The sequence below is a fragment of the Sparus aurata genome, chromosome 8 (genome assembly GCF_900880675.1).
Source record: "Sparus aurata chromosome 8, fSpaAur1.1, whole genome shotgun sequence".
NCBI classification, from domain to species: Eukaryota; Metazoa; Chordata; class Actinopteri; order Spariformes; family Sparidae; genus Sparus; species Sparus aurata.
Window position 1 is genome coordinate 18159623 of NC_044194.1, and position 24189 is coordinate 18183811.

General features: G+C 41.4%; 2 protein-coding genes across 4 annotated transcripts in view; both read right to left on the bottom strand.

Annotated features, from left to right (window-relative positions):
• The window catches only part of fbln1 (fibulin 1), a 32373-nt gene extending 28835 nt beyond the window's left edge, over positions 1-3538 (bottom strand). The window contains exon 1 of one of the 2 annotated variants that reach the window (XM_030426806.1): positions 3041-3376. In XM_030426806.1, coding sequence (XP_030282666.1) covers positions 3041-3098 — 58 coding nt within the window. In that variant the 5' untranslated portion in view covers positions 3099-3376. Of the gene's footprint in view, positions 1-3040 lie in introns of both variants that reach the window. The other variant, XM_030426807.1, reaches the window with a different exon arrangement.
• A 3320-nt stretch (positions 3539-6858) lies between these two features.
• LOC115587195 (transcription intermediary factor 1-alpha-like) lies at positions 6859-24096 on the bottom strand. 2 transcript variants are annotated; one of them, XM_030426884.1, is made up of 19 exons: positions 23783-24096; positions 23422-23751; positions 23088-23206; positions 20778-20925; positions 20420-20552; positions 19368-19484; positions 18969-19083; positions 18615-18761; positions 18307-18421; positions 14935-15311; positions 13135-13269; positions 12949-13054; positions 12795-12852; positions 12540-12672; positions 11574-11917; positions 11249-11378; positions 10285-10359; positions 8991-9146; positions 6859-8907 (listed from the first exon to the last, which is right to left on the bottom strand). In XM_030426884.1, exons 2-19 carry the CDS (start codon positions 23714-23716, stop codon positions 8686-8688), a joined length of 2925 nt encoding a protein of 974 aa, XP_030282744.1. In that variant the 5' UTR covers positions 23717-23751; positions 23783-24096; the 3' UTR covers positions 6859-8685. The 2 variants fall into 2 exon arrangements, with proteins under 2 accessions (XP_030282744.1, XP_030282745.1); XM_030426885.1 differs by having other exon boundaries at positions 23422-23878; positions 23964-24094.
• Between the last annotated feature and the right edge of the window lie 93 nt (positions 24097-24189).

Sequence of the window (24189 nt, forward strand, 5' to 3'; positions counted from 1 at the left end):
AGTATGGGCAGGATACAACAATGACTAAGACTTTTATTAAAGTTAACAAACAGTTTTTCTGTAGAAAGTGAGTCATTTCTCCAGTTTAGTCTACAGGAAAACAGAGGAACAGAATTAAGGTTCCACTCTGCAGGATTTTGTCAAATCTAGCTGTGTGGTTACATAAAAGGCTAGGGCTGTATGGTTTGTCTATTCTGGACTGCCATAGAAACATGGCAGTGATACATGCTAGACTCAATGGTTGATGCTAGAATGGATGGGCTGTTGGGAGGGAGGAGGGAGACTCTGTTGGTCGCTCTTCTGTGAGAGATTGTTACGTCCACACTTGCTTGGGTTTAGGAATGAGGAGGCTTGTGAGTTAACAGATTTATATATAGTTTTTATATATATGTAAAAATTATATAGGAGTTTGGTTTGTATAACAAACAGATTTTGGTGAGCCAATACAGGGAATTGTGAGCTGCAGTTTTCCTCGGTAATCACATCGACTTCTTTGGCTGCCGCAGTCTTACATTTGATCGGCCTGTTGTTGCTCTTCTTGGGTTACACTCTTCTCTGCCGGAGTATCTCTGTGCTAGAGAGAGCAAACAAGCCAGATGCTCTGTGGACACCCAGCTCCTCCACTCTGCCTAACCTAGAGACACAGTTACGAGCAGAAGAGGTTGGTGTGTTTACCAGGGAAACTACAGCTGGCAATCTGCTGTATCACCAGAGTTGGCTGTTTGTTTTACAAACAAAATCACAGAACCAACCATAGGAAATAAGGGGGAAATCGAGTCAGATACAGTTGAAATCTCGACGCGGAAATCTCTGTAAGAATCCCTTGTGTGCTGCTGCTATTGTTTTGGTTTGTTTCATTGTAAACTTAGGTAAGAACAAATCACTGAACGGTGTCTCTCCCCCATCCCTTCGGCCTGTCCATTCGGGCATCAACCATGTAAAAAGCTTATCCTCAGGTAACAAAAACAAGACAATGGCTAGTTTCAGGCGATTATACCATTATACCATTTCTGCAAATAGCTCCCCCTAAATCCTACACACTAGACTTTTAAAACATTGTGACCATTGCTACTACACGAAGGATGATTAACCTGGCAGACAGGAGTGAATATGGACAGAGGATTTATTACTAGGCAGCCACATTAGCTGACTCACTACTGACTACTGGAAGTCTGGCACGTCCCAGAATCCTCTGGCCAATAAACCTAGTAGCAGCTGGATGAAATGAGATGGCATTTTAAAAGCTTTTCACATGGGACTACCAAGTAGGCCCTCTCAGTCTCTCTCTCTCTCTCTGTCTCTGAATGTTAAAGACCTCCGTTTGTGAAGTGAGACCAGGAGGTTCAAGTCAGACTACAACAAAACTATTTTGCTTACAAACATGTGATAACAGAAACTTAAAAGAGGGTCATTGATGCCTCATATAAATGTCAAGAGAAGTTAGTGCAACTTTGCATAAGCTGTTCAAGCTTTTTTGTTTCTGACCATCACCAGTGATTGACCTCCTCTTGCCAAAACACTCAATTTATATTGAAACTGGAAAGACATCTAACCCACTAGGCATCACATTGTCATTCCAACGCCACCACTGTCTGCTGCTCTGTGAACCTAAATTGAAAGACCAGAAGTGCCTTAAACCTAACTGTGTGCTTACTGTTTTATCAAAAGAGGCAAACCAGGCACAGCCATGCTCCACTCTAGATGCAGTCTGCCACGGTCCTCTGTCTCTGTGATGCATTGTCTGTCTAGGGACGGCTGATTTTCATCTTGGATGGCTTTGCTGGTTTTAAGGGGCCATTCTGTCTTGGCAGAGCAGCACATGGCTTGCCTGCGTCTAGACGCCTCATGTAAACAAGGCTAAATGAGCCCAGTGGTGGAGCTCCGCCCAGACAGAGTAGTTGGCCTTGCAACAGCAGTGTGCATCACTTTCACAGGCTTAAGGCTTTTATTTGGAAGTTTCTTAGTGATACAAAAAGGCTGTTACCACTCCAATACTGTCTGTCTATCTGTGTCAAACATCATCAATGTCAAATTCCTTCCTCGAATAGTTCTTTGCATGACACACAGGGGCACTTCTAAGAATTCTGGTCACATCACAGCTTAAGCTGATAGCTTTTACTCCAGTCTGACCCGTGACACACCTCCCTACAAAGAAGGCAGCTCTGAGAAAAAGTGGTCCTGCTGACTGTGAAAATTGCCCCATGTGTGACCACGGGATCATGAGCATTTTGATACGGCTCATCCCACGCCTGGGTGACCCTGCTGTGGGCGCTCCAGTGTAAATCACACCCCTCTGTCTAGATCGTCCTGTCCTGGTGGAGACGACGGTCGTTTAAGACATAGCATCAGAGCATACCAAGACACTTGGCCTTTGACTTGCAGGGTGGAAAGTAAGAAACCATGGCAGTGAGAGCTCTCCCTCACAACGTATGTTAAATGGCATTTTGACACTCCTGATGTGATGTGACATCTTCCTTTAATCACTGTTCTAAATCAAGTTGAGTCTAGGCAATGGCTTAAGCACAGCAGTAATGAATGAAAGACACATAGATTTTTTTAATCCTATAATGCAGTTTGCGAAGAGTTTAAAGCTACTTTATGACTTTAGCTGTCATTGTTAGTTTTAAGGTAAACAATGTAAAAAAAAAAAGGGGAGAAAAAAAACAATTGCCATCCTTTTTAAAGCAGTAATGGCATAAAAGCAGCATTTGTTATATGTATCGAAACTGTTATCATACTTTGAATCAAGCATTTCAAGACAGACCTGCAACACTTTGAAGCACCCAGCTGTGTAAGCTGCGCTCTCATCACATGCCCAAACTAGTCCGATGACAAATTCATCACCTCCCCTGGTCTCGCTCTGTGCCCATGCATGTAATAAAAAGTGATCTCGCAATGTAACATTCACACACACACATCAGTATCATAAACCACGAACATTCACATGGCTCGATTTGATTCAGTAAAAAAAAAAAAAAAAAAAAAAAAAAAAGTCGTCGTCAAGTCGTTGTGATCTGTTTGTCACCGGTAGGTAACTTACCTTGGCCGAGGAGAACTCCGCACAGAGAGCAGAGCAGCAGCGCCACACACGGACCCATTGAATGAACGGGGATCCAACCGCAGCAGCAGCAACAACAACAACAACAACAGGACAAAAACCTGAAAGACTAAAGTTGCGCGGCAGCTCCGAGCTTGATCTCGACGGTGGTTATATTCTGCGGGATGCGAGAATGTAAACCGCAGTGCTCCTTTAAAACAAGCGAAAGAGAGTGGGTCGGAGGATGTGATGGAGTTGAGTGAGTCGCAGTCGCAGCGTGACTGCAGGAATGAGCGTCTAATTATGGCACAGTGAGGGGCGGGCTGGGGCCACAGACACCCACTTATTGCCAATCAAAAACGTGTTGGGTCTTTTTTTTTCTTTCCCCTTTTTTGTACAAACTCCAAATGAACGTCATTAACCGTGAGCTCATTTTGTGGATTATTATAATGAATATCTACTTTCGCTTTTGGGACTTCGTAATACTCAGAAGTGAGCTCAGGCTGTGATTCAGCCTTATATTCTGTCAGGAATGTTTACACAAAGCGCCTATAATTCAGAAAATGTTTTATATGATTGATAACTTTATGCGTGTTGGAAAGCATTAGACCTGAAATACTACCTTGGGTGATGTGGGCTGCCATATATTTTTTTTTAATTTACTGGAGGAATTGCAAGTGTCTTCAGGCTACTGTGCTGTGAGGTATGCACGCACACATGGAAATTGTCTTCCCATCAACGGCGAAGTAGACTTTTTCTGCCTGTGACTAATGACTGTACTGATTATTCAACATCTGGAGCCGGTTTTGGGGTATTTTAAAAATCTGTTGTGGCTCTGTCCAGACTGTATAAGCCTTGTAACCTTTTGGATGGCTCATTTAGGGGAAATAGGAGGATTACAAATAGATATATATGAATATTTTCATTACCACTGTCTGCACACAACTTCATTTATTTACTGCTACCTTTGAGTTCAGATGGCAGATCAAATGAGAATCTGACCCCTGGTATTAATGCTCCTTATAGTCAGTGTAGTGAAAGTAACCAAAAATCATCCTCGAGTAAAAGTAAAGATACCATGTTAAAAATACTTTGGTAAAAGAAAGTAATTTCCTGGCAATAAGTGTTCTTAAGTATCAAAAGTACAAGTGGAAGTAAATAATACATATGAGTCAACCAAGTATCAGCCTGGCCGATTGTCGAGCCGTACAATATCGACATGGCAGTCATTTTCCTCCTCTGACATCATTCTGAGGGTGGGAAGCTCAAGTGTCAAACAGCTGTTTATGTCACATAAATGTAGATGACCTGACAAATCTTCACCATTTCCCACTTCCTGACTGATCAGCAACTGAACGATGATCGTATCGCATTCAACCACTTCCTAGCTGACATTAGTGCCGATTGCCTCCTGCGTGTTTCATTTCCAGGTTTGAATGTATGTGTCCAAGATGTGTACTGATATTTTAGAATTACTTTTCCACCTTTCCCATGGTGTCATGTAACATTATGAAACGGTAACGTTAGCACGGGAGTAGTTGAACACTCACATTAGTTGTTGTCTAATGGAATCCAATGGGTTATCAGATGGGCTATGTTGCTATACCTTGAGTAATGGTCGGATGTCCCTCTAGATTGTCACTGGCCATCGTCTTTTCAGTCGTTAATCGACAAGGAGGAAGTAAAATTAGAGCAACTGGTCAGATTCCCTGTTTATATGAATTGCATCAGGGAACACAAGACATCTGAGCTTCTCACCCTGACCGTCATGTTTATCATGAATATCGTCTATATATTTTCTTTTTCTCCAGCTGCCAATGCAATTAAGATGATTTTTAAATCAATTTTGAAAAGCACTACTTAGCAGCATGCAATTTGATAAAGTGGAAGTATAAAGTAAATGAAAATGGAAGTACTGAAGTAAGGTACTTGTAGTTGGGAACAACTCATGAGTAAATGTACTTAGTTACATTCCATCACTGCCTGTAGTAACCACCACTGATGCGCATTTCTCTTTTAAAGTTACTGAAGTTCACAGCCGCACCGAAGAAAATGAGGCATTTTCCCTCAAACTTAATGAATTAAAGCTTTTGTAAGGGTGCCACATATGTGGGCTCCCCGTCAGCCAAAGAGATCATGAACTGTGAGAGGGGAGCTGGGTATAAACAAGCCACACACACACACACACACACAAGCATGCATGCACATACACACACAAGACTATTCGAGCTGGCAAGAAGCGGAGAAATAATTGCTAGACTGCATTATAAACATTTTGTACCAACTAAGGCCCTCTGCAAATTCAATCAGTCTACTGACTCTGGGCATGGTGACAAGAGAGAGGTTAAATGATCGTCTAATCAGAGCCATATGTCTCCACCACCAGTCTAGCCACTCTAGAAACATCACCAAGGACTTGATATCAGGACTCTGCAGGCATACAGGAAAGCCCACAAGTATATGGCAGTTATAAATGTGTGACGGCACTGTTTAAGTGCAGTGTGTGACAAGCCTCGTCTCAATCTCTGTGCTCCCCAGTCCACCACAGTCTGTGTTTTCCATTGGTAATTGTACTCTGTTAACAGACTTTCTAGAAGACCACATTTTAATGGACCAGACCAGTGTTTTGAATGTTCTGGCCCACTTAAATGCATAATATACATTTATAATTGTTATCCCACTGTTGTCTCCATTCATTCTATAGCACTGATATTGCATAGCTGGAATTTGATGCTTTTAATTTTCCTTATTTAGACAATGCAGCTGCCTTTTTCAATATTGGTATTCCATTTTTTTCTGATGAAACCTACTTAAACACCAGACTGAGGTGTAAAAATGAGCCTTCCAAGAACTTGTGTGAGGAGGTCATCCATCACAGTTAATAAAATGTCCTTTCTTTCACTTTTCAGTTGCATCCCAAAGCACACATTTCTCTCTGTATCAATCTGTGCTTAGATTCAGTCACACTTCAGTGATGTGATTTAAACTTGACAACAACAACAGCAGACGTGGTGTTACTTGTAATGGATTACCTCACTCTGGGAGGTGGGAAAAAACCACAAGAAGAGAAATCAAAAACTCTACCTTGAAATTTGACATTATGTGCCGTATGAAGCGAAACGTTAATGGTACTGGAAACATATTTAAACTCTGCAGCAGGACCTCTAAGTTAAAAGTAGACCGTGGCCTCTTGCAGACATCTATCAGTCAAGGATGTGGCTACCCCGTCTGTGTGCAACAGTTATCACAACTACAAAGAGCAGCCTTACTGCTGACTTGTCCTTGATCTTATCTTAGCTTAGTGTAATGTAGAAAAGAGATAATGGGCCGTATACAGAATAAAGAGTGCCGAAAGTGGAGAGCCAGACTGTTGCCAGGCTCCAGTACCTGGCGGCTGAGAGCACACTGAACATCTGAGGGCAACTCCTCATGAAACTACCAGCCCTCTCTCTACCTCCAATCATTCAGGCTTTAACTAGAAACAGCAGCGTGAGCTGACCTCATAGCTCACAGTGGAGGAAACTGGAGTGGTCGAGGTCGCATTCAAACAGTGTTAATCTTGTTGTCGGGGGTGCAGTACAGTTCCTTTGAAGCTCAACAAAGCTTGTCTTGCCACATCTGTGTCAATCAGCAGAGGGCCACTAACAGAGCAGGGCCGTCAGAGGGCGGCCCTGTGGGGCCCAAAGGACTCATTCACTGCTGATCAACACAACTGTAGGAAACTTGTTAAAGGCAAAGTGGCTAAACTATAAAGTGTAAACTGTAATGAGGGTCATAATAAAGTATTATTTTTGAGAAAGTAATAGACTATTAACATGCAGTTACAGGGTGAAGGAGGTGCACAGCATATCATGTTTTATTGAACCCTGTAAACACCTGCGAGTCGACTTGCATGCAAGCAGGTTTATGGCTACAGTAAACGTTCAGGCTCGTGGATATTATAAGAAAACAGTTCTGTGTAGAAGAAATGTTGCTAGAAAAAATAGAGTCTCACATAACACTTGCACTGTGCTTAGTGCTTCACAAAAAATGTTTTCAAAAAACAAACAAATAAATAAATACAGAGAAAAATAAATACATTACACATAACATTTTTACCCATACAACAATCACTCTGCAGTTCTGTACTGATAAAATAGACCAAGCAGAGATGGGCAGTATTTCAATTATATGTATTTATCTCATTGTATTCTTCGTGTTTGAACTGCAGAAGAAAACTTTACAACTGATTTGTGTCTTTTGAACTTTGAATTCAATTTTACAGCAGTGTTGTTTAGCATGATTAAAAAGTTTAAAGTCAGAGGCCTATTGAGGCTACTAAATGTGATAATATCACTTTTTCTATATGATGTTGTCATGGTTTTGGGTCTTTAGTTCAGAAACGTCCTGTCTCACTTAGAAAGTTATATGCTCACATGTCATATTTTACTTTCCACTTCCTGTCTTAGTCTGTTTTCCTGCCATTTTTCTCGCTCCCCTGTGTTCATTCCTGAGTAATAAAGCCTGTGTTTTTCCACATACTCTTTGTCAGTTTGCCTGTTTTTGTCCTCTGATCAGTCCTGTGTCTCTCATCTCTGTGTTCCCAGTCCTCAGTTCTCTCCTTGTCTTGCCTTTGTTACTGCCTGTGTTTCTTGTGTGTCCTTGGTTTGCACTTTTATGTTTGGATTTTTTTCCTTTTTGCACTTTTGGAATCTGTTTTCTGTTTTTGGTCAGATTTCTGGTTACCTGCCTTTTATGGATTGCAGATTTGTTTTCATCTAAGCCTGCTTTTTGTTTTTCAGCATGTCTGATTTGTGTGTCTTGTGTTTGGGTTTGGGCCCTGTCTTGTGTTTGGGTTTGTAAAACCCATTAGAAATGTAAGTTACAAATTACTTCTATTTTGATTGAATCCATTTTTCTTGAACCATTATTTTGTATCTTATTTAATACATGAGCAAGTATTTGTATTTGTAACATGATATATTTAATGTATTTGTGCCCATATCTGGCAAGCAGAATTATTGTGTAAAGATGTGTGACAATGGAAGTCTGTGGTTTTATCAGACAGCTTTGGTTCCTTTGATGTTTTCATTTTACTAGCCTTGAGGGGGCTCATAACACATCTTATTCCACATAAGACAGACCGCAAACTTCAAAGCTCATGATTATTATCCTCCTGCTGATCACTGCTTTATCTACACATGGAGAATTAAACAGGAAGCACACACCACACCAGACCTGACTACACCAACTCTTAGCTTCGTGTAGATGAACCAATGCATCTCCAGTGAGCAGACTTATCACTTGGAAAGAGCAATCTGATAACTTGAATTGATAACCAAAAAGACCAGTCAGCTTTACCCTGTAAACACCTGAAAGTGCTGCATGTTTTTACATGAATCCCAGTTTTAATCTTCAAGCATTAGTCAGAAATAGAAGACATTGCTTTAGGTTCAGAGTAGTCAAGAAAATAGAACTAATTTAGTGCCCTGTGTCATAGTTGTTTGCTTGTAATATAAATCAAATCATTAAGCATATAAAATATTTTTTGTGACCTGAAGGTAATGTTTACTATAACGTTTGTAATAGTGTATCACACCACATAGAAGCTGGCAGTGTTGTCAAATATCTTAAAGATTAAGAGGATTTGTGCTTTCATTCGACTGCCTCTACTCCGCTCCACTCTGTGTATCTTGGGAGTCTGAACATGTACGCTGGCATTTCACCGACTGGGATGCATTGTCAAGTGATGAGAGTTGGGAGTCAGGAGGGGCAGTAGGTATAATCTCTTGTTTGATTTCTGGAAAGGTCCGGTCGGGGAAGACGGTCCGCAGGTGCTCTTCAAACAGCTCCTTAAGCCTCCTGCCTGCCATGGAGACCTCTGTGTCAGCCTGCAGTGCGAGTGGAAGCAAGGATGAGGTCATAACAGTGAATAAAAACTGACATGTGCTGCAAACAATTCTCTCTACAGTACCTCACAAAGGACCGCACAGTTCCCAAAGACGAGCCTGATGTCTGATATAAACTCTACAGGGCTCTGGTAGCACGGACTCTGCTGAGCCTCCAGTCGTCTTTTCACAGTGGAGAGCTTCACTGGCCGCTTTATAGTCAGCTTGTTGCTAGCACATACCTACAGTATTTAGAAAGGAGGAGATAATTAAACAATAAAACTTCATGAGAAGATGCTGAAATAAAATAATGATTAATATCCTGTATTTATGTAATATGACATGTCAGCATTGTGCACAAGAGGCTATGGATTTGTACCCCTATTTCTTATATGAAGGTTTAGAATAAACACAGGACATATCAAGCAAAAAATTGGCACCGTGGTAAATGATACTCAAATATAGTGCTCTATGTACAGCTTTCAGACCTCATATTCATCCTCTCTGTGCAATAACACTACATGGTCTGTGTCAGTGAGGAAAAACATTTGTATATCTGCAGTATCTGAATAAAGCCGTGCTGCCTCTAATTATTCTATGTCTTCACTGATAAGCATGGCTTACCACAGAGCCAAAACAAGATATGCATCTAGACAATTCACTGAATTGAGCACTTGAAAAGCTATTGTGTCCACATGAAACACAATTCATTGCCATGTTTTGATTAATTTGAGGGCACGAGATGAGGGTATAGACTACAAAGAGCAGCCACAACAGAGCAGGGGCCTCAAAGACCTCAAATCTTGTCTCAGTTTAGGATAAAATTTGGCATTTTGCTTTTTGTGAAACATGCCTGCTGACTAATTTTTCAGTTTTTTGGTAAACCAAGCACTGTGGCCACAGAAATCAAGTAGCCCCCTGACTGTGTCTAACATTCTTCTCCAAGCTCCCCAGCAGTCAAGAGTGGCTTCGGAGTGATCCGGAGAGGAGCTGCAGCAAGAATTGTGGGAACGTAAAGATGACCAACCCGGGGAAACTACAGCTCACAATTCACTTTTCTCTCTCTTTATCTCTCTCTTTACGTCTATGTCTATGTTTGATGCAAACTGTTAAACACTTAGCAAGGCTGGTCTGTTGTGCTTGCTCTCGCACGCTATATTTCATGCGCATGAATTGAACAAAACCTGGGAACTAATTTACTCTTGTGTGCGTGGAATAACATTTTGAGCACACACTGTAGTAAAACATGGCCTCAATGATTTTTTTCTTCTGGCCACTTAATGGCTCCTTAGTATACTGCACATAATTAAAATTACAGTTACAGTAACTCCATGTGACATTAATCCTGTGCACTGTAGTCAGCAATGCTTCCAGACTCACCGAGGGGGATGCTGGCTCTTGAAAGTATGAACTCTGGTCACTGCAAAACAAGTGCAGCAACAGCCTCTCACACTTCTGCAGCGAAAGAAAGAAGATATCTGACCTAACACATGTCAACTGAGAAACCACATACATTTCTGCATCTCCTTAATTAATCATTTGGACTTGACATATCATATTGGTGAGCTTTGCCCTTTAGAACGTATATGAGATATGGGAGCATTGTTGCCATGCCATTGTATAAAGAAAGGAAATTAGATATTTTTTACTACTGCTTTCATTACATGTTGTTCTTCTGCTATAAAGAATAGTTGTCAGAATTCATAAAAACAATATTGTTGCAAAGAGAAAAGGTAATACAAGGGTAATTTGTAAGAAATGACAGAATTTGTGGTGGTTCATAAACTATAGGGGGCAGCATAATTACCAAATGCTTCACACTATGCTGGACTCGCTACTCTTTGCTGTAGTTTTTTGGCTGTAGTGACTAGCTGCCTTTAGCAAGTTGCTAAGTAAGCTGTGGAGCTAGGTCAACAATTTGAATTCAGTCAGTGTATAGCTCAATTTTTCTGTTTAGTGAGGAAAACAATATAATTGTTTTAGCTTATTTTGTTTACTTATTAGACTGAGTAGTGGAGTACTACTTTAAAAAACCCCAGCTGAAACTATGGAGTTATATTCAGACACAGAGTGTCTTGTGCTTGAGGTTCCAATCCACACAAATAAACAAGTAAGACATACATAGACATACATGTCATGCTAATCAATGATCTTAGAAGTCTAAGGGGGGCAGAAACCTTTTCCTACACCTTTATTAATGAAGAAACGGGATGAACTATAATAAGCCCCACCAACAAGCTCCAAAAGGTTATACACAAGGATAAAGATATATAAAGTGGATGAAACTACAAACTTTCAAATGTACAAGACAAGGTGGTTGCTATTCAAAAACAAGAGCACTGACCCGTTTGTCCTCCGGGAGAAGTCCTCCTTCAGAATTTGGCTCCTTCTTTACTGTTTTGACTTCAGGTTTGCTTTCGTACTCCATCTCAGGCACTAACAGGTCACGGCAGAAAGAGCAAAACCATTCCCCACTGAAAAGAGACAGTCCAGAGACTAAATACAAAAGCCAGTAAGCAGGAATATGAACAAGTGCATTATGTTGCTGACAGAGATGCCTCAAAAACAGACCATAATTATTTAATTCCAGTATAAGCATAACATTTTAAAATATTATGGTGTTTCCATCTGTGACCAGTGCTTAATACAATTCCCTTGACAGAGCTTGCCTGGGAGAATTGAGGAGAGCTGGGACGTGGCATGAAAGGTGAAAAACCTTGGGACACTTATCACAGCACAGCAGCTCTCCCCTGGTCCGACACACAGCGCACAAGGCTTCACGAGCGTCTTCCAGGACAGCTTGGTGCTGCTCTACCTGCTGTTTTCCTCTGAGTGAGCCGATACGAGTATTAGTACCCTGGTACGGCTGACTGCTTTGAGGCTGTGAAGGGCTGGGGAGTTTGTAGTCTGTGTTTTGAAGAGGAGTTGGATATTTGTTCCCCTCGTCTTGGGCACTGATTTGGGGTTGGTCTCCTGTGCTGTCAGGGAGGTTCACTCTTTGGTTGGATTGTACCTGAAATCCCCCAACGGACAGAGGAAACATCTCTGAAAATATTGCAACCAATATGTAATAATTGGACTCAAGTTTGCCTGCATAAACAGTTTGAGGTTTTGGTTTTTCCTCCAAAAAGACACGTTTAGATGATCTAGCTAAGCTGTCAGGTTGTTTACATCTTGTCTCCCGAGTACAGTAAAATGATAGCCAATAGAAATGATGATATAAACTCAACTTAATAAAAATAAGACTCCCTAATTCCAGTCTTTAGGATTTAGTGGCATCTGGTGAGGAGGTTACATATAGCAACCAACTGAATACTGCAAACACCCCTCCAGTGTTTGCTTTGTCTACTCTGTGCTACTGTACCCACTGCCTTTGTAGATAAAAAATGCTCATTCTAACATAACAAAACACAATGATTCTCAGCTTCAGGTGATTATACACCAAAGAAAACAAAACTAAGTCCTACGTACCGGTGCTCTAAATTCGTACTCTGTCTTAGTCAAGACAATTTAAAAATGCAGTCAAGCCACAGCAAAAACTTTGGATTAGAGCATCTATTAAAAAATAAATAAAAAAATCTACAGTTTATCTAGAATAGTAATTGGGCAATAATAATAATTTATTGTCTCCTTACATAGCTGCCGTCATCATCTGGCTCATCTTTGATTACTATGATGGGCCCTGGTGACGACATTCGTCTTTTCTTAACAACTGGGCTCCTTTCTCCAATAGCCAGGTGAATTTCTGGAGGTTTCCAGGAAACAGTCCTTGGGTGCAAAGCAAGAGCCAATAAGAATAAAGTGCAGTACACTCAAGCATAAGCGGAGACCGATGATATCAAGGCAGTGCTGTTCAGAGCTACTCTGTGTGTGCGCAGCCGTCTCCTTACCCTGGTGTCTCCTCCTTGGCTACAGCAGTGTACCCTGGTGAATTCGGCTGTCCTTGAACTTGAAGAGAGAAATAAAAATGTGTGTTGAAATTAAGAACACAGCAATAAATGCAGTCTGCAAAAGTAGATGTGACTTTGATGGACACAGACATACCATTGCTGTGTGGCAGAGAAGACGGCAGGCTATGGGGATAGTTTGGCTTCAGCATGTATATTGGACCACCTGAATCACTCCTCCTGTTCAGATATGTGGGCTCAATCTAAACACAGCATTGCATGTTGTTTATTACACTGTAAACACAATGTAGATCAACACAGTTTAATGGATGAAGTCACTTGCCGTGTGTCGCGATTGAGGCGAACTGACACCACCGTTGACTGGCAGTGGTGTCATATGGGTGTACAAAGGTGAAGATGAAAATACGTCCACAGGTTTGGGTTGGTAGCTGGAGCTGCTTCCTGTTCCCCTCAGAGGCTACAAATGACAGGAGGGAGAAACAGACGGATAGATGGAAAGGCTCCCATCGTTTTCATGCTACATTCCTGTCAACGTCTATAAGCACGTGATGATGGAGGCTGGAGATGAAAGGGTGCGCTGTCAATACCCTGTTTGCCGGCTGTGTGGCCTTGACGTCCCCTGACAAAAATCCGAACAGAGGACTAAACCATAAACATAACACTGAAAAGTTCCAGTCTGATCTGCCTGAGATGTATTTTCGGTCCATTCTAGCTTTAAAGTTTGTGGGTGCAAGCGGGTGATCATTGTCCTCCCACAAAATTTACAAACATATAGCATTTCCATAACATATTGAAATGCATGTATATTTTCAAAACCATACCTAAATTTTTTATGTTTTGATGCATTACAAATCTCATAAAGCATTATACATCTATAAATTCTTTTGTTTTGAGTGTCAAACTTTTCTTATTAAAGATATCTAGTGTTAATAAGAAACACTTAGGATTAAAGGCCAACTGATACTGAAATTTTTGGGCGAGTACATTTTTTTTTTTTTACAGGGAGTAAAAAAAATCTGACACCCATATATTAGCCAATGTTCCTGTAATATAATAAACACATATTTATCTTTTTGCTTGTATGTAATCATCTACTTGGTAATTCTGAGGTAACTGGTTTCCTGACTTTTTAAAGTAAAGTAAACATTTAAATATCGGAAAACAAATACACTGACCCGATTTATCTGAGAAATACTAGTATGGGTAGAAATAATATACTGGCTGCAATATTGGTAGCATTCTACTAATCTGAATGTATTCGAGGGCTTTAATACTTACCACCTTTTATAGATTCCAGCAGTCACTGCATTTGCAAACCTTTACAGTTTAAAAATTAACTTGCAGAGATTTTGAAACTCTTCCCATCATGTCTGCTCTTCTATTCATCAAAATTACATGAGCTGTATGAGGTCATCTGCAAAATAATCTGCACTTACAGCTGCTCTGCGACATCACAAAAAATAACTCTGGAGTAAAAAAAAGTAGACCTTGCTGCGCACTTGAAATTACGATCTTGATTATTAACCTTAAATCTCTTTAAACTAACTATACGACAATAAAACATAAAGAAAAACAGGCTTCAGTCACCGGAACACAATATAAAAACAACTATATCTACAGACTACATGTACTCAGCTGTATCATTAAGTATACATGGATTGAAGTAAAATATTTGAGAGATCATTATGAAGCTATACTGAACAGCTTGTTTGAATCAGTCAATACAACTTATGTGTGAATTTCACACGTCAGCATTGTCCTATGACTGAGCCTATACTTCAGAGCTGAGCCAAAACACACTGTGCACTAGACTAAACAACTTGGATGACGAGATATTATCAAGCCTATCTTATGGAATCTTGGGTCCATCTTCTGTCATACGTTGGCGGCTCTTGCACGGCAGATTTGGCTGTTTCTATTTCATGATTTTGAGTCATGAGCTTGTCCAAGACTCAAATCCATCTTGACAAGGAAAGACATAAATTGCCCGGGATGTGAAGGCTGTCAGCTCTATTTAGGACAATGCTATCTGCTGTCATTGCTCGTTAAGAGGGCTTGTCAGTCAAACGAACACGAGCACGCATACACACTTGCAAACTTGCACACTGAAACACACACTAACCTGGGGAGGAAACCCAGGGCTCGGTAAGCTGCTGGTTGGGCTGACGTGGCTGGGAGGAGGCCCCATTAACCTGCGGCCTGGTTGGGGAGGCATACTGTGGGAAGGAGAGCCCCCTTGCAGGGGCCCTGGGACGGTTCTCTGCAGTCGGACGCTCTGGTACCACGGCCACGGTGGGGGAGGTGGTTGGGGCTGCCAGTGGGCCTGTGGGTTGAGCTTGTCCACCTGCATCTGGAGCTGCGCCAGAGTATTATGAGGTGCGCCCATTGCAAAGCTCTGGGGCGAGCCTGGGGGGCCCTGTCCAGAGTGAGAGATCTGATGAGGGATACCCTGAAAACCACCCAGCTGGGGGCCTGGTACAGTCTCCACCACTAAAGAGCCTGAGGGAACATACACACAGAGTTGGGATGAGCATAACAAGTAGGGATGGGAAATACACAATAAAGACAAAATGTGTGCAGAGAAGTGTGGGAAAGAGCAGGTCTAGGCAGTAAAGTTTAGAAAACTTTGGGGTTTATAAAGGGAGAAAAACAAGTCAAGTGTGGAGGCAGCTAATGGTAACTATTAACTCATTGATTATGCTAACAATTAATCGGTGGTAAATGTTTTAGATGGTTAAATGTGATGCTTTCAAATGGCTTGCATTTACTTACAGTGATATAAAGCGAACAAAGGCAAAAAGCAATGAAAAGGCTGGACACAGAGTATTTGTATTTCTGCTTCGTTAAACCTAAATCTGTTTGATTTAAACAATTAATTGGTTGTCGATTAATTTCCTGTCAGCTGACTATTTAAAAATCTCATATTTCAGCACAATAGTCAAGCTCGAATGATTTGTGAAAGCTACAAATGCCCAGCACTGGTAAGTTCTGGACACTGAATCTTTCTAAGATGTGTCCCTGATTCAGCATCCTTCATTCATTTAAAAGACAAGGGAGATGCAGCAAGCCTCTGGTAAGTGGTGTGATTTGCTCGAAGAAAATGCCTGCAAGCGATGGAAATACTTGAGATTTATTACATCTCAGAATCAATCATCCACAACCTGCTGAGAGGATGAGATGACATGCACCAACCTCTGAAAGAAAGCAACAATAAAAATAGATTTGGGGAAAACAGTGAAATCCAGAAGGAGCTAGTGCTGGTGGGAAAACCTCTTCTGATAGCATGTGTAATAATCGCTATTCCATTTTGATGTTGTTCAGAGAGCATGACTATTGAATCATTCAGTTTTGAAAGTGTGAAACAGGAGAGGGACAAATAATAAAGGCATGTGACTGAATAGCAATAAATTACTGCAATGTCTCCAAGGTTTCTTTCCTGATATAATCTGCCGCTGTGTTTAATGTCAAGCTTATTTTGCAGAGCTGGTGCTGTTCCTACAACATCGTAATTGGTTTACCTCCGGGACCATCACTGCAACCAACCAATCACATTGTTGTGATGTCATAAGTAATGTTGGTGTTGTTGCTACAACATCATGTTGTTCCAGGACCATCAAAGTCCATTTTTGGAAGCAGGTTGGGGTGGAGTGCAGGACTTTTTGACCGAGTTGACTTGTTATTTTCATTGTTATTTGCTTTTTAATTATTTTCAGTTTTCTGTTGCATCACAGTAAGGTTTATGCAACAAAACTACTGGGCTAGCGTTAGGAAAAGATCAGAAAAAGACCCTTTACCAATGTTAACTCCATCTGATTATTTTTCTGGTCTTTATCGTATGTTGCAAAGCTATGACTGAATAAGTATTTGGTCATTTGTAATTAGGGTGCTGGAGTCTATCAAGAGTCCCCTTAAAGCCCCTGTACAGACTTTTCATTTAGTGTTGATTTTGGCGGCCCCGCTGGACGAAAGCGGTGGTGTTTTGCCGGAATGAAGACTGCATTTCCCATGAGCTCTAGCGCCCACTGTCGTGAAGACGTTTGTCTGGCCGGCGCGTGCAGATTTGTTTTGGAAACGTCGGAAAGACGACGGGACTTTCTTTGAAAACTTTTTTTTTTTTTTTAGCAGCTATCTGCAGCGTGCATATGGACGAGGTAATGTGTCTATTTGTATTTCTACTTAATATAATATGCCGCCGGTTAAACAAAGTAATGCTGCTGTTGCACTGCAATTTCCCAGCTATAAATATTACCCACGGTGCTACAGAGCTAGCGTTACAGCAAAGTCACAGTGATTGTGATGGATGTTTTGTTCTAAGTAAGAAACTGAATCATTTATAATGACAGAGGATATTACCGATGCATCGTTGCAGGTCGGCTGGGCTGATACACACAGCTGAAATGGATGCGTGATCTAAGACGTTTGTTGTCGTTTTCACGAGTGTAGTATCTAAAGCTAATCTAGTGGTAACGTTAGCCAGCTTTGTTGTAACAACATAAATTCATGTATTGCTGTAAACTACGTCCCGCATTACATTTCATAAATGAAATAAAATTTACAAACCTGTCTAGGAGGAATCGGGCGAATTCTGGATCCGACCCTCCCTTTAAGCCCCGCAACTCTCTCCATCTCTGGAAGGAATCGCCAATGTTTATCCGTGTTTTAGCCCTAGCTCGATCGGATTCCCTCTTGGCCTTTTGTTGGTCTTCGGTTCGAATTCTTTTTCTTTTCTTTGTATCATTATCAGCCATGACAAAAGTTTTAGCTCGGTTAGCACTGGCTAGCATAGCAACAAAACAGCTATGCCGTATCCTGAATGTCGTCAGTTCCGGTCTGACTGCCGTAAATCGTTTCATCAGTGGTCCGACCCGACCAAGGCCTTTCAGAGGTATAGAATTAGACTACTTAGAAATAGCGTATCTTCACGCTGATGGGCTCATTTGCTGTTGTAGGTAACAGAGACACATCAGCAGAAACCAGAGACTTTTGCATAACCAGTTAAAAACTCTGTACAGGGGCTTTAAAGGTGCAATATGTAAGAATTTTAAAGTATCAACTGAATGTAATAAAACAAAAACAGTTTTGACACCACGGCAAAGACATTTGGTATGATGTTGCACAGATGTATACTAAAGTTAGCGTGCTAACCATCTAGCCCCAGCCCGCCCTGTCTCGTAATACCACTCTGAGCTCCCTGTCTTGACAGCTAATTAAGCTAAATGACTTACTAGCCAATGGTAGCTACAGTCAGCAGCAGTTAGTCGTTACTCTGGTGATATGCTGCCCCCTTTTATTTGGAGCGACCTTTGACATAAAGCCAATTCTTACATATTGCCCCTTTAACAGAGAGTTCAAAAATATTCTTAAAAGTATCATGTAGTACAGTAAACTTAGGTGAGCTTTTAAAGGTATCAGTAACTACTTAAACAGTGTCCAGGCTAACAGAAATCCGCTCTAACACTCTCCACTTTTTAACAGACAAGTTTGTTTGTATTACCCAGATCAACATTTGAGGCCCAGTAAGAGGAGCGACACTGGAAGCGCACCGTGCTCTGTGGTACAAACGAGGTACTACATTTTGCCCGCAGGAGGTTTCCAATCTGAAACAGAATCTGCAACAGAAGGGATGTCATTAATTATTTTTTGAGGAGAACACTTGTGAGACAAAAGGCATATGTTCCCACTTCACCAGATCCAAGATAGAGCACAATCCTAACAAACCGTGTCAAGCTTCAATTTGGAAAAAAAAACAAGATTATGATGATGAGATACTTCTGAGCGAGTAAAGGATCAGACAGGTCTTACCAAACGTTTACAGTACAAGAAGGCCGTGCCCCCGCTCCTGGCCGTGGCCCACTTGGTGAAGTTGATGACATGATCCAGGTGTCTGGATAGATAGCCGATGTCTTCCTGTTGTTTTCGCAAGACACTCTCGTGATCCTTTGTTACAGCCTGGAAAACATGAATAAATGAACATCTGCAGTATTCAAACAGCTTGAGGGCATGCACTCTGGGCCTCAGGGTAAAACAGTCAACTGAGCATGCAAGCAAGTAATGTTCTAGTGGATTCAACAACACAGCGAAGCGAAGTCTACAGCATGTGGTAAAACTAATATATCATGGGGTTTTGTTATATATATCTAAAATACATTGCCATACCTCAAGTTGATTCATTAGCATCTTGCCCTTCTTGTTTATCTCAAGAATCAAAGTGCAGATGGATTTCTTTATTTCATTATGAACCGATGAGCGGTTCTGATCAGCCTGACGGAGCCTGAAAAACATACATTACAACCATCAATGAGCATTCAGATTGACTCATTATATCATAAATCTATCAGCACATATTTCCAAACACAATTTGGACAAATCTCATTATTACTGGATGTTTTTATTGATTCATCCTTAAACAATTAGCTGGTTTGTTTACGAGATTTAGAGGTCACATGTAAGAGTGAAATGGCTTTCGTTCTAAACAATTGTGTAGTCTAAGAGTGCATTCCACTTTTGTTTACATTTTTGCGTTTGACATGTGTAGTCTCATGTGGAAATACATACCCATTGTTTATGGAGTTTGATACATCCTCAATCATTTTCCTTTTCTCCTGCAGCTGATTGGTCATGCTCTCCATGTGCTGTTTGTGGTTTTTATAAGCATCCTCAAGGAACTGGTAGCTAATCCAAAAGGGACATGAAGTCAGTGGATACAGTCTAAAAAGTTAACATTGTATCATATACAATTGGTGCTCTTCGACTATAAATTAACTCCTTTCTCTCCTCAACTGGATGATATGGATGATGGGACACACAGCAGCACTCCTAAAATGGGTACAAGTTCAGTGACACTTCTGCAGGGTGCATAATAACAGTAACTGTGGTTATATGGACAATTTTTCTTTTAACTCATTTAAAATCATTCTCATAAAAGGTTCCAACTTAACATTTACATGAACGGATAAAATCTGTGTTTACATGCCCCAAAGCATTTTATCAGAATTTAACTTTCTTTTACATGCGCAAACTGGTCTGCCCGAAGGGAGGACTTTATTTTTTATTTTTTTACAGAAAATGATATTTGATCATTCATTCATTCACTCTACCAGTTAATATATTTTTCAAAATGCATCCTCGTCGTGTCCTTGGAGCAATATTTGCAATTCTGGCTCAGTGGATTCCTGTTCTATTCATCTTTTCAACACTTGTTTGATTAACATGTGTCAAGCCTTTAAACTACTGAAGAGTTCAACAATCCTAAAATCAAAGATGTCCTTGATCTGATTGAACGTGTATTCAGATAGCACCAGATCTGACCAGTTACTTCTGATCAAGGTGGTTACAAGAGGCCTTTTTTATGCTGTTTTGTTTTTTGATTATTAGTGAAATATAGAGTCCACTGAATCACAGCTCTTATGGTTAAAATCAAAATCTGTTTAAAATGTTTAAATGTGTTTAAAATGTTTAAATGTTTAAATACAGAAACAAATGTCAGATAGTTTATGTTTTATGTTTATGTTAATCACCATGCAATGTCAAACAAAACTGCAATTTATGAATGAGTGTGTGAACCTTAATGGGATATGATTATATGGTACTGTACACTGTGGCCGTACTTGTGGTCCTTGTGCTTGACTAGTTGACAGTCACGACAGGTTAGCAGGTCACAGGTCTCACAGAACAGCTTCAGCGGCTCTTGTTTGTGGATGTCGCAGAACATTGGCCTCTGAGACGACACAACGTGGACCTCTGGAAAACAACGGAAGGATCGACATTTGGCTCTTCATTTTGGGCACACAACAATAGCACTGTGTCGTAGACTGTCAAGCTCAAGCTAATGCTTAAAGTAATGCTTACAGTACACCAGGAGCAAAGTGTATCAGCACCCCTGATTCCATTACAGCTCTTTCCTTATAGAGTCATAGAAAGACCACAGTTATTTTTCTCAGCAGGTAACAAACTAGATCAGCATACCTTGTGAGACATCTGCCTTCTGCCTGATGGTGTGGTCTCTGGTGAATTTCACTCTTTGGTGGGCCTCCACACACGTAGCACAGAGGTACTCAACACAGTTCACACAGAACCCAGCAGCTTCAGTGTTGTCATCGCAGGTCATACAGAGCTGCAAGTGACAAGTGTCCGTATGGAGGCCCATACGCGCCAGTCCAAGAAAAAAATTATTAGAAAACTTTTATAAAAACAATGTTCCCAAGGTAAGTCATAACCATTGATAAAAAGTCAACATGTTATGTATCTATTTTTTAAACCTTTTAATCTCACAAATTAAGATATTAATAACAAAATTGGACTTACTGTCTCATAATTTTGACCTTTTTCATCTCAAAATTCACTTTGTATATCTCAATTTCATCTTGTTAGCTCATAATTATAACATTTTATTTTACAGTTGGACCTTTTTATCTCATATTTTTGTTCATCACATAATTTGACTTTTTAATCTTATAATCAATCACAAAATGTCTATGTTATCTCAAATTGGACTTTTTTATTGAATAATTATGACCTTTTCTTCTCATAGTTTTATCTATTTATCTTATCTATTCATGATTTCTTATCTCATTATGACTTATTATGGAAATGTCTTCATCTATCTATAATACACGGAATCTCTGTCTGTCTGTCTGTCTGTCTGTCTGTGTGTGTGTGTGTGTGTATGTGTGTGTGCCTCAAATATCTCTGCGGATCAGGATCAGACTGACCTGAGAGTTTCAACATGGCTGCTGCGTGGTTCAATGGTGTGATATTTCGCATTTGTTTGGACTGCAGTGATACCGTTAATAAATTATTTCATAAATGCTTTACAAATTCCACGAGCATTGTCCACCGGAGCCACTACAGTCACGTGCGCACCAGAGCCAATCACTGCACACCGTGGCCACGCGCGCACCAGAGCCAATCACTGCAGAGCCCACCGCGACCCCCCACCTTAGAAACAAGCAGATTTATACCTGCAGTGGCGCGAGCTGGACTGGGATTTTGCGGGCGGTTCGGTCCCGTTCTGTTCTGTTCTGTGCATCTAAACTGACTGTTGTGGATTAATGAGATTAAACGAGTCCGGACCGAGTCTGTTCGGGTCTGAGGAGATCCGGAGACGCGCGGACAACAAAGTGGAATCAGATCTGTGGATGTTCGTGTGTAGCTAGCCGCTAGCTAGCAGCTAGCCGCTAGCCGCTAGCTACACGGCCCACCTCCCGAGGCGACGGACCGGAAGCATCGGCACGTCCAAAACCGGATCTAGGGTAAATAATGTCCGCCACGCTTTTTCGCGAACATCGACGTCACGTTTGCTTTGTTTCTGGTGCAGGAAGAAACGGTAAAAACGGGCTTTTGTCATGAAAGTGTCCAAGCAGCAAGTTTGGTTGTTGAGGAACAGGAAGTTGTGGGAGGGACCTAGGCGGATGATTGACATGTAACGACGGTCGGTGTGTGTGACAGTTGAGAGATTTGTGACATTTAGCGTGTTTGGAGTGTGTAGTCAGTGTGTTATGTAGTGTTTGGTGTAGTGTGTTTAGTGAGTAGTGGAGTCGTTTTTTTGTTTAATGAGGAGAAGCTGAATGTGGAGCAGGCAGTGCAGCTCTTCATTCAGCTGGAAGGAGCACAGGCAGACCTGAGCATTGCCTGCATTTAAATGTAAATAGTTACATATAACTTTGTAAATGTTTTTAAATGTATGCACACATTTAGATAAACAACAGTTTTCTACTCGGATTTCATGTTTTTTTTGTGATTTTAGGTCCATTGTGTTAATACAGTATGTCAAAATAAAAAAAATAACTGTACAGTCACACATGTGAGGTTGTGCTGAAAATAATGACACCAAGTAAATAGCTTTTAAGATGAAATATAATGGCAAAATCAAAAATAGTCAAAAACAGCCAATTATACACTGGAATATCAGATTTCACAACAAACCTAAATATCCCTGAAGCCCCACCTTCAAACACAGCCTCATTTGGCCATCCATGAAAAAGCTCCTTAACCTCCCACTTTTTTATAGGAGTACACTTTTCTTACGGGCACTGCACTAGTCAAAATAAATGTTCATCTTTTTTTTCTGGTATAAATCGTCCTCCTTATACCAGAGGATGATATTCGTAGACAGGAAACAAGAGGAGCTGTTTATACATCCTGGATCTTGGTTGATCAATGTAAATACAATTAGATCTGAGCTGCAACAATGATGTCAGGGATTTTTTTTACAGCCATAAGAGTAAAAACCAGAAACAAGGCTGCCCCCATATGGTAGTATACTCTGTCACCAACCTGGACTGTCCTCTCCACTGTGCTGCTGGGAGCCTCAACCGAGTCCTTCACGAACACGTTCTCCATCACATCTACCTCCATACACTCCTGCCTGCACACCGGACAGCGGATCACATTCACTGCGACGACAGAATCACACATTTCACATCAGATCTCTACGTGACACTTGACAGCAAGGTAGCCTTATTTTTAACCAGATTCAGCTCATGTGTGTAAAACTGTGTGACCTAAAACACACCAGCTTTGAAGAGCCACAATGGATTTCCACGTTGTTGCATGCACAGACGATCACAATCGATCAGTGCTCCGTGTGTTTGTAAACAAAGTGACTCACGTGGTTTGCTCGCCCTGTCAGCCTGCTGGGAGTGTGGCAGCGGCTCCGTCATGGCCAGATTCCTCGAGGGCGAGGGCAAACACTTCCTGCAGAAGGAGTGCAGGCACGGCAGAAGTTTTGGCTCTCGGCTGTGGAAGTTGAGGAGGCAGACGGGGCAGGTGTCCAGGTAATTGTGTCCGGTCGCTCCGGACCTCTCCTCGTGCACCGGCATGCTCTCAGCCTCGTTCTCCACCACGACGACAACAGCTGCATCGTCCCCCGACGTCTCCCCTTGCTTCCCCGCGCGTCCCTCCATTTCCTGCGACTTTTATCCTACTGTTCTAGATTTCTCCCGACACAAGATGTAACCCACGCAGGTGAGAGCGGCGGACCAGGCTCAGGAGGAGTCACTTTCCCGATGACAGCATCTCGTCACACCTGCGTTTTTTTCCCTCCCCGCTCTCAACCAGTTCATCCTCTGTAAACAGAAGATGTAGAAATGACTCCGCTCACACACCGAACGACCAAGTATCGACCGCAGCGCATATTAATCAATACAATACCTCCGCGCGAGGCCGTCGCACGCCCGCGTGCCGCAGCTGTTGTTCAATTTGCACCGCACGCGCGCGCGTTGCGGCACGAGAGGGGTGGGGTCAAACAGCGCGCGGTCTGATGAGGAGGACCCAACCAGGAGGGACCGGGGACAAACTCCACCTGATGGTGACCACGTGTCTGTGACTCTATAAGTTTAAATCAATATCAGTGTTGTAGTTAATTACTCAGATAGTA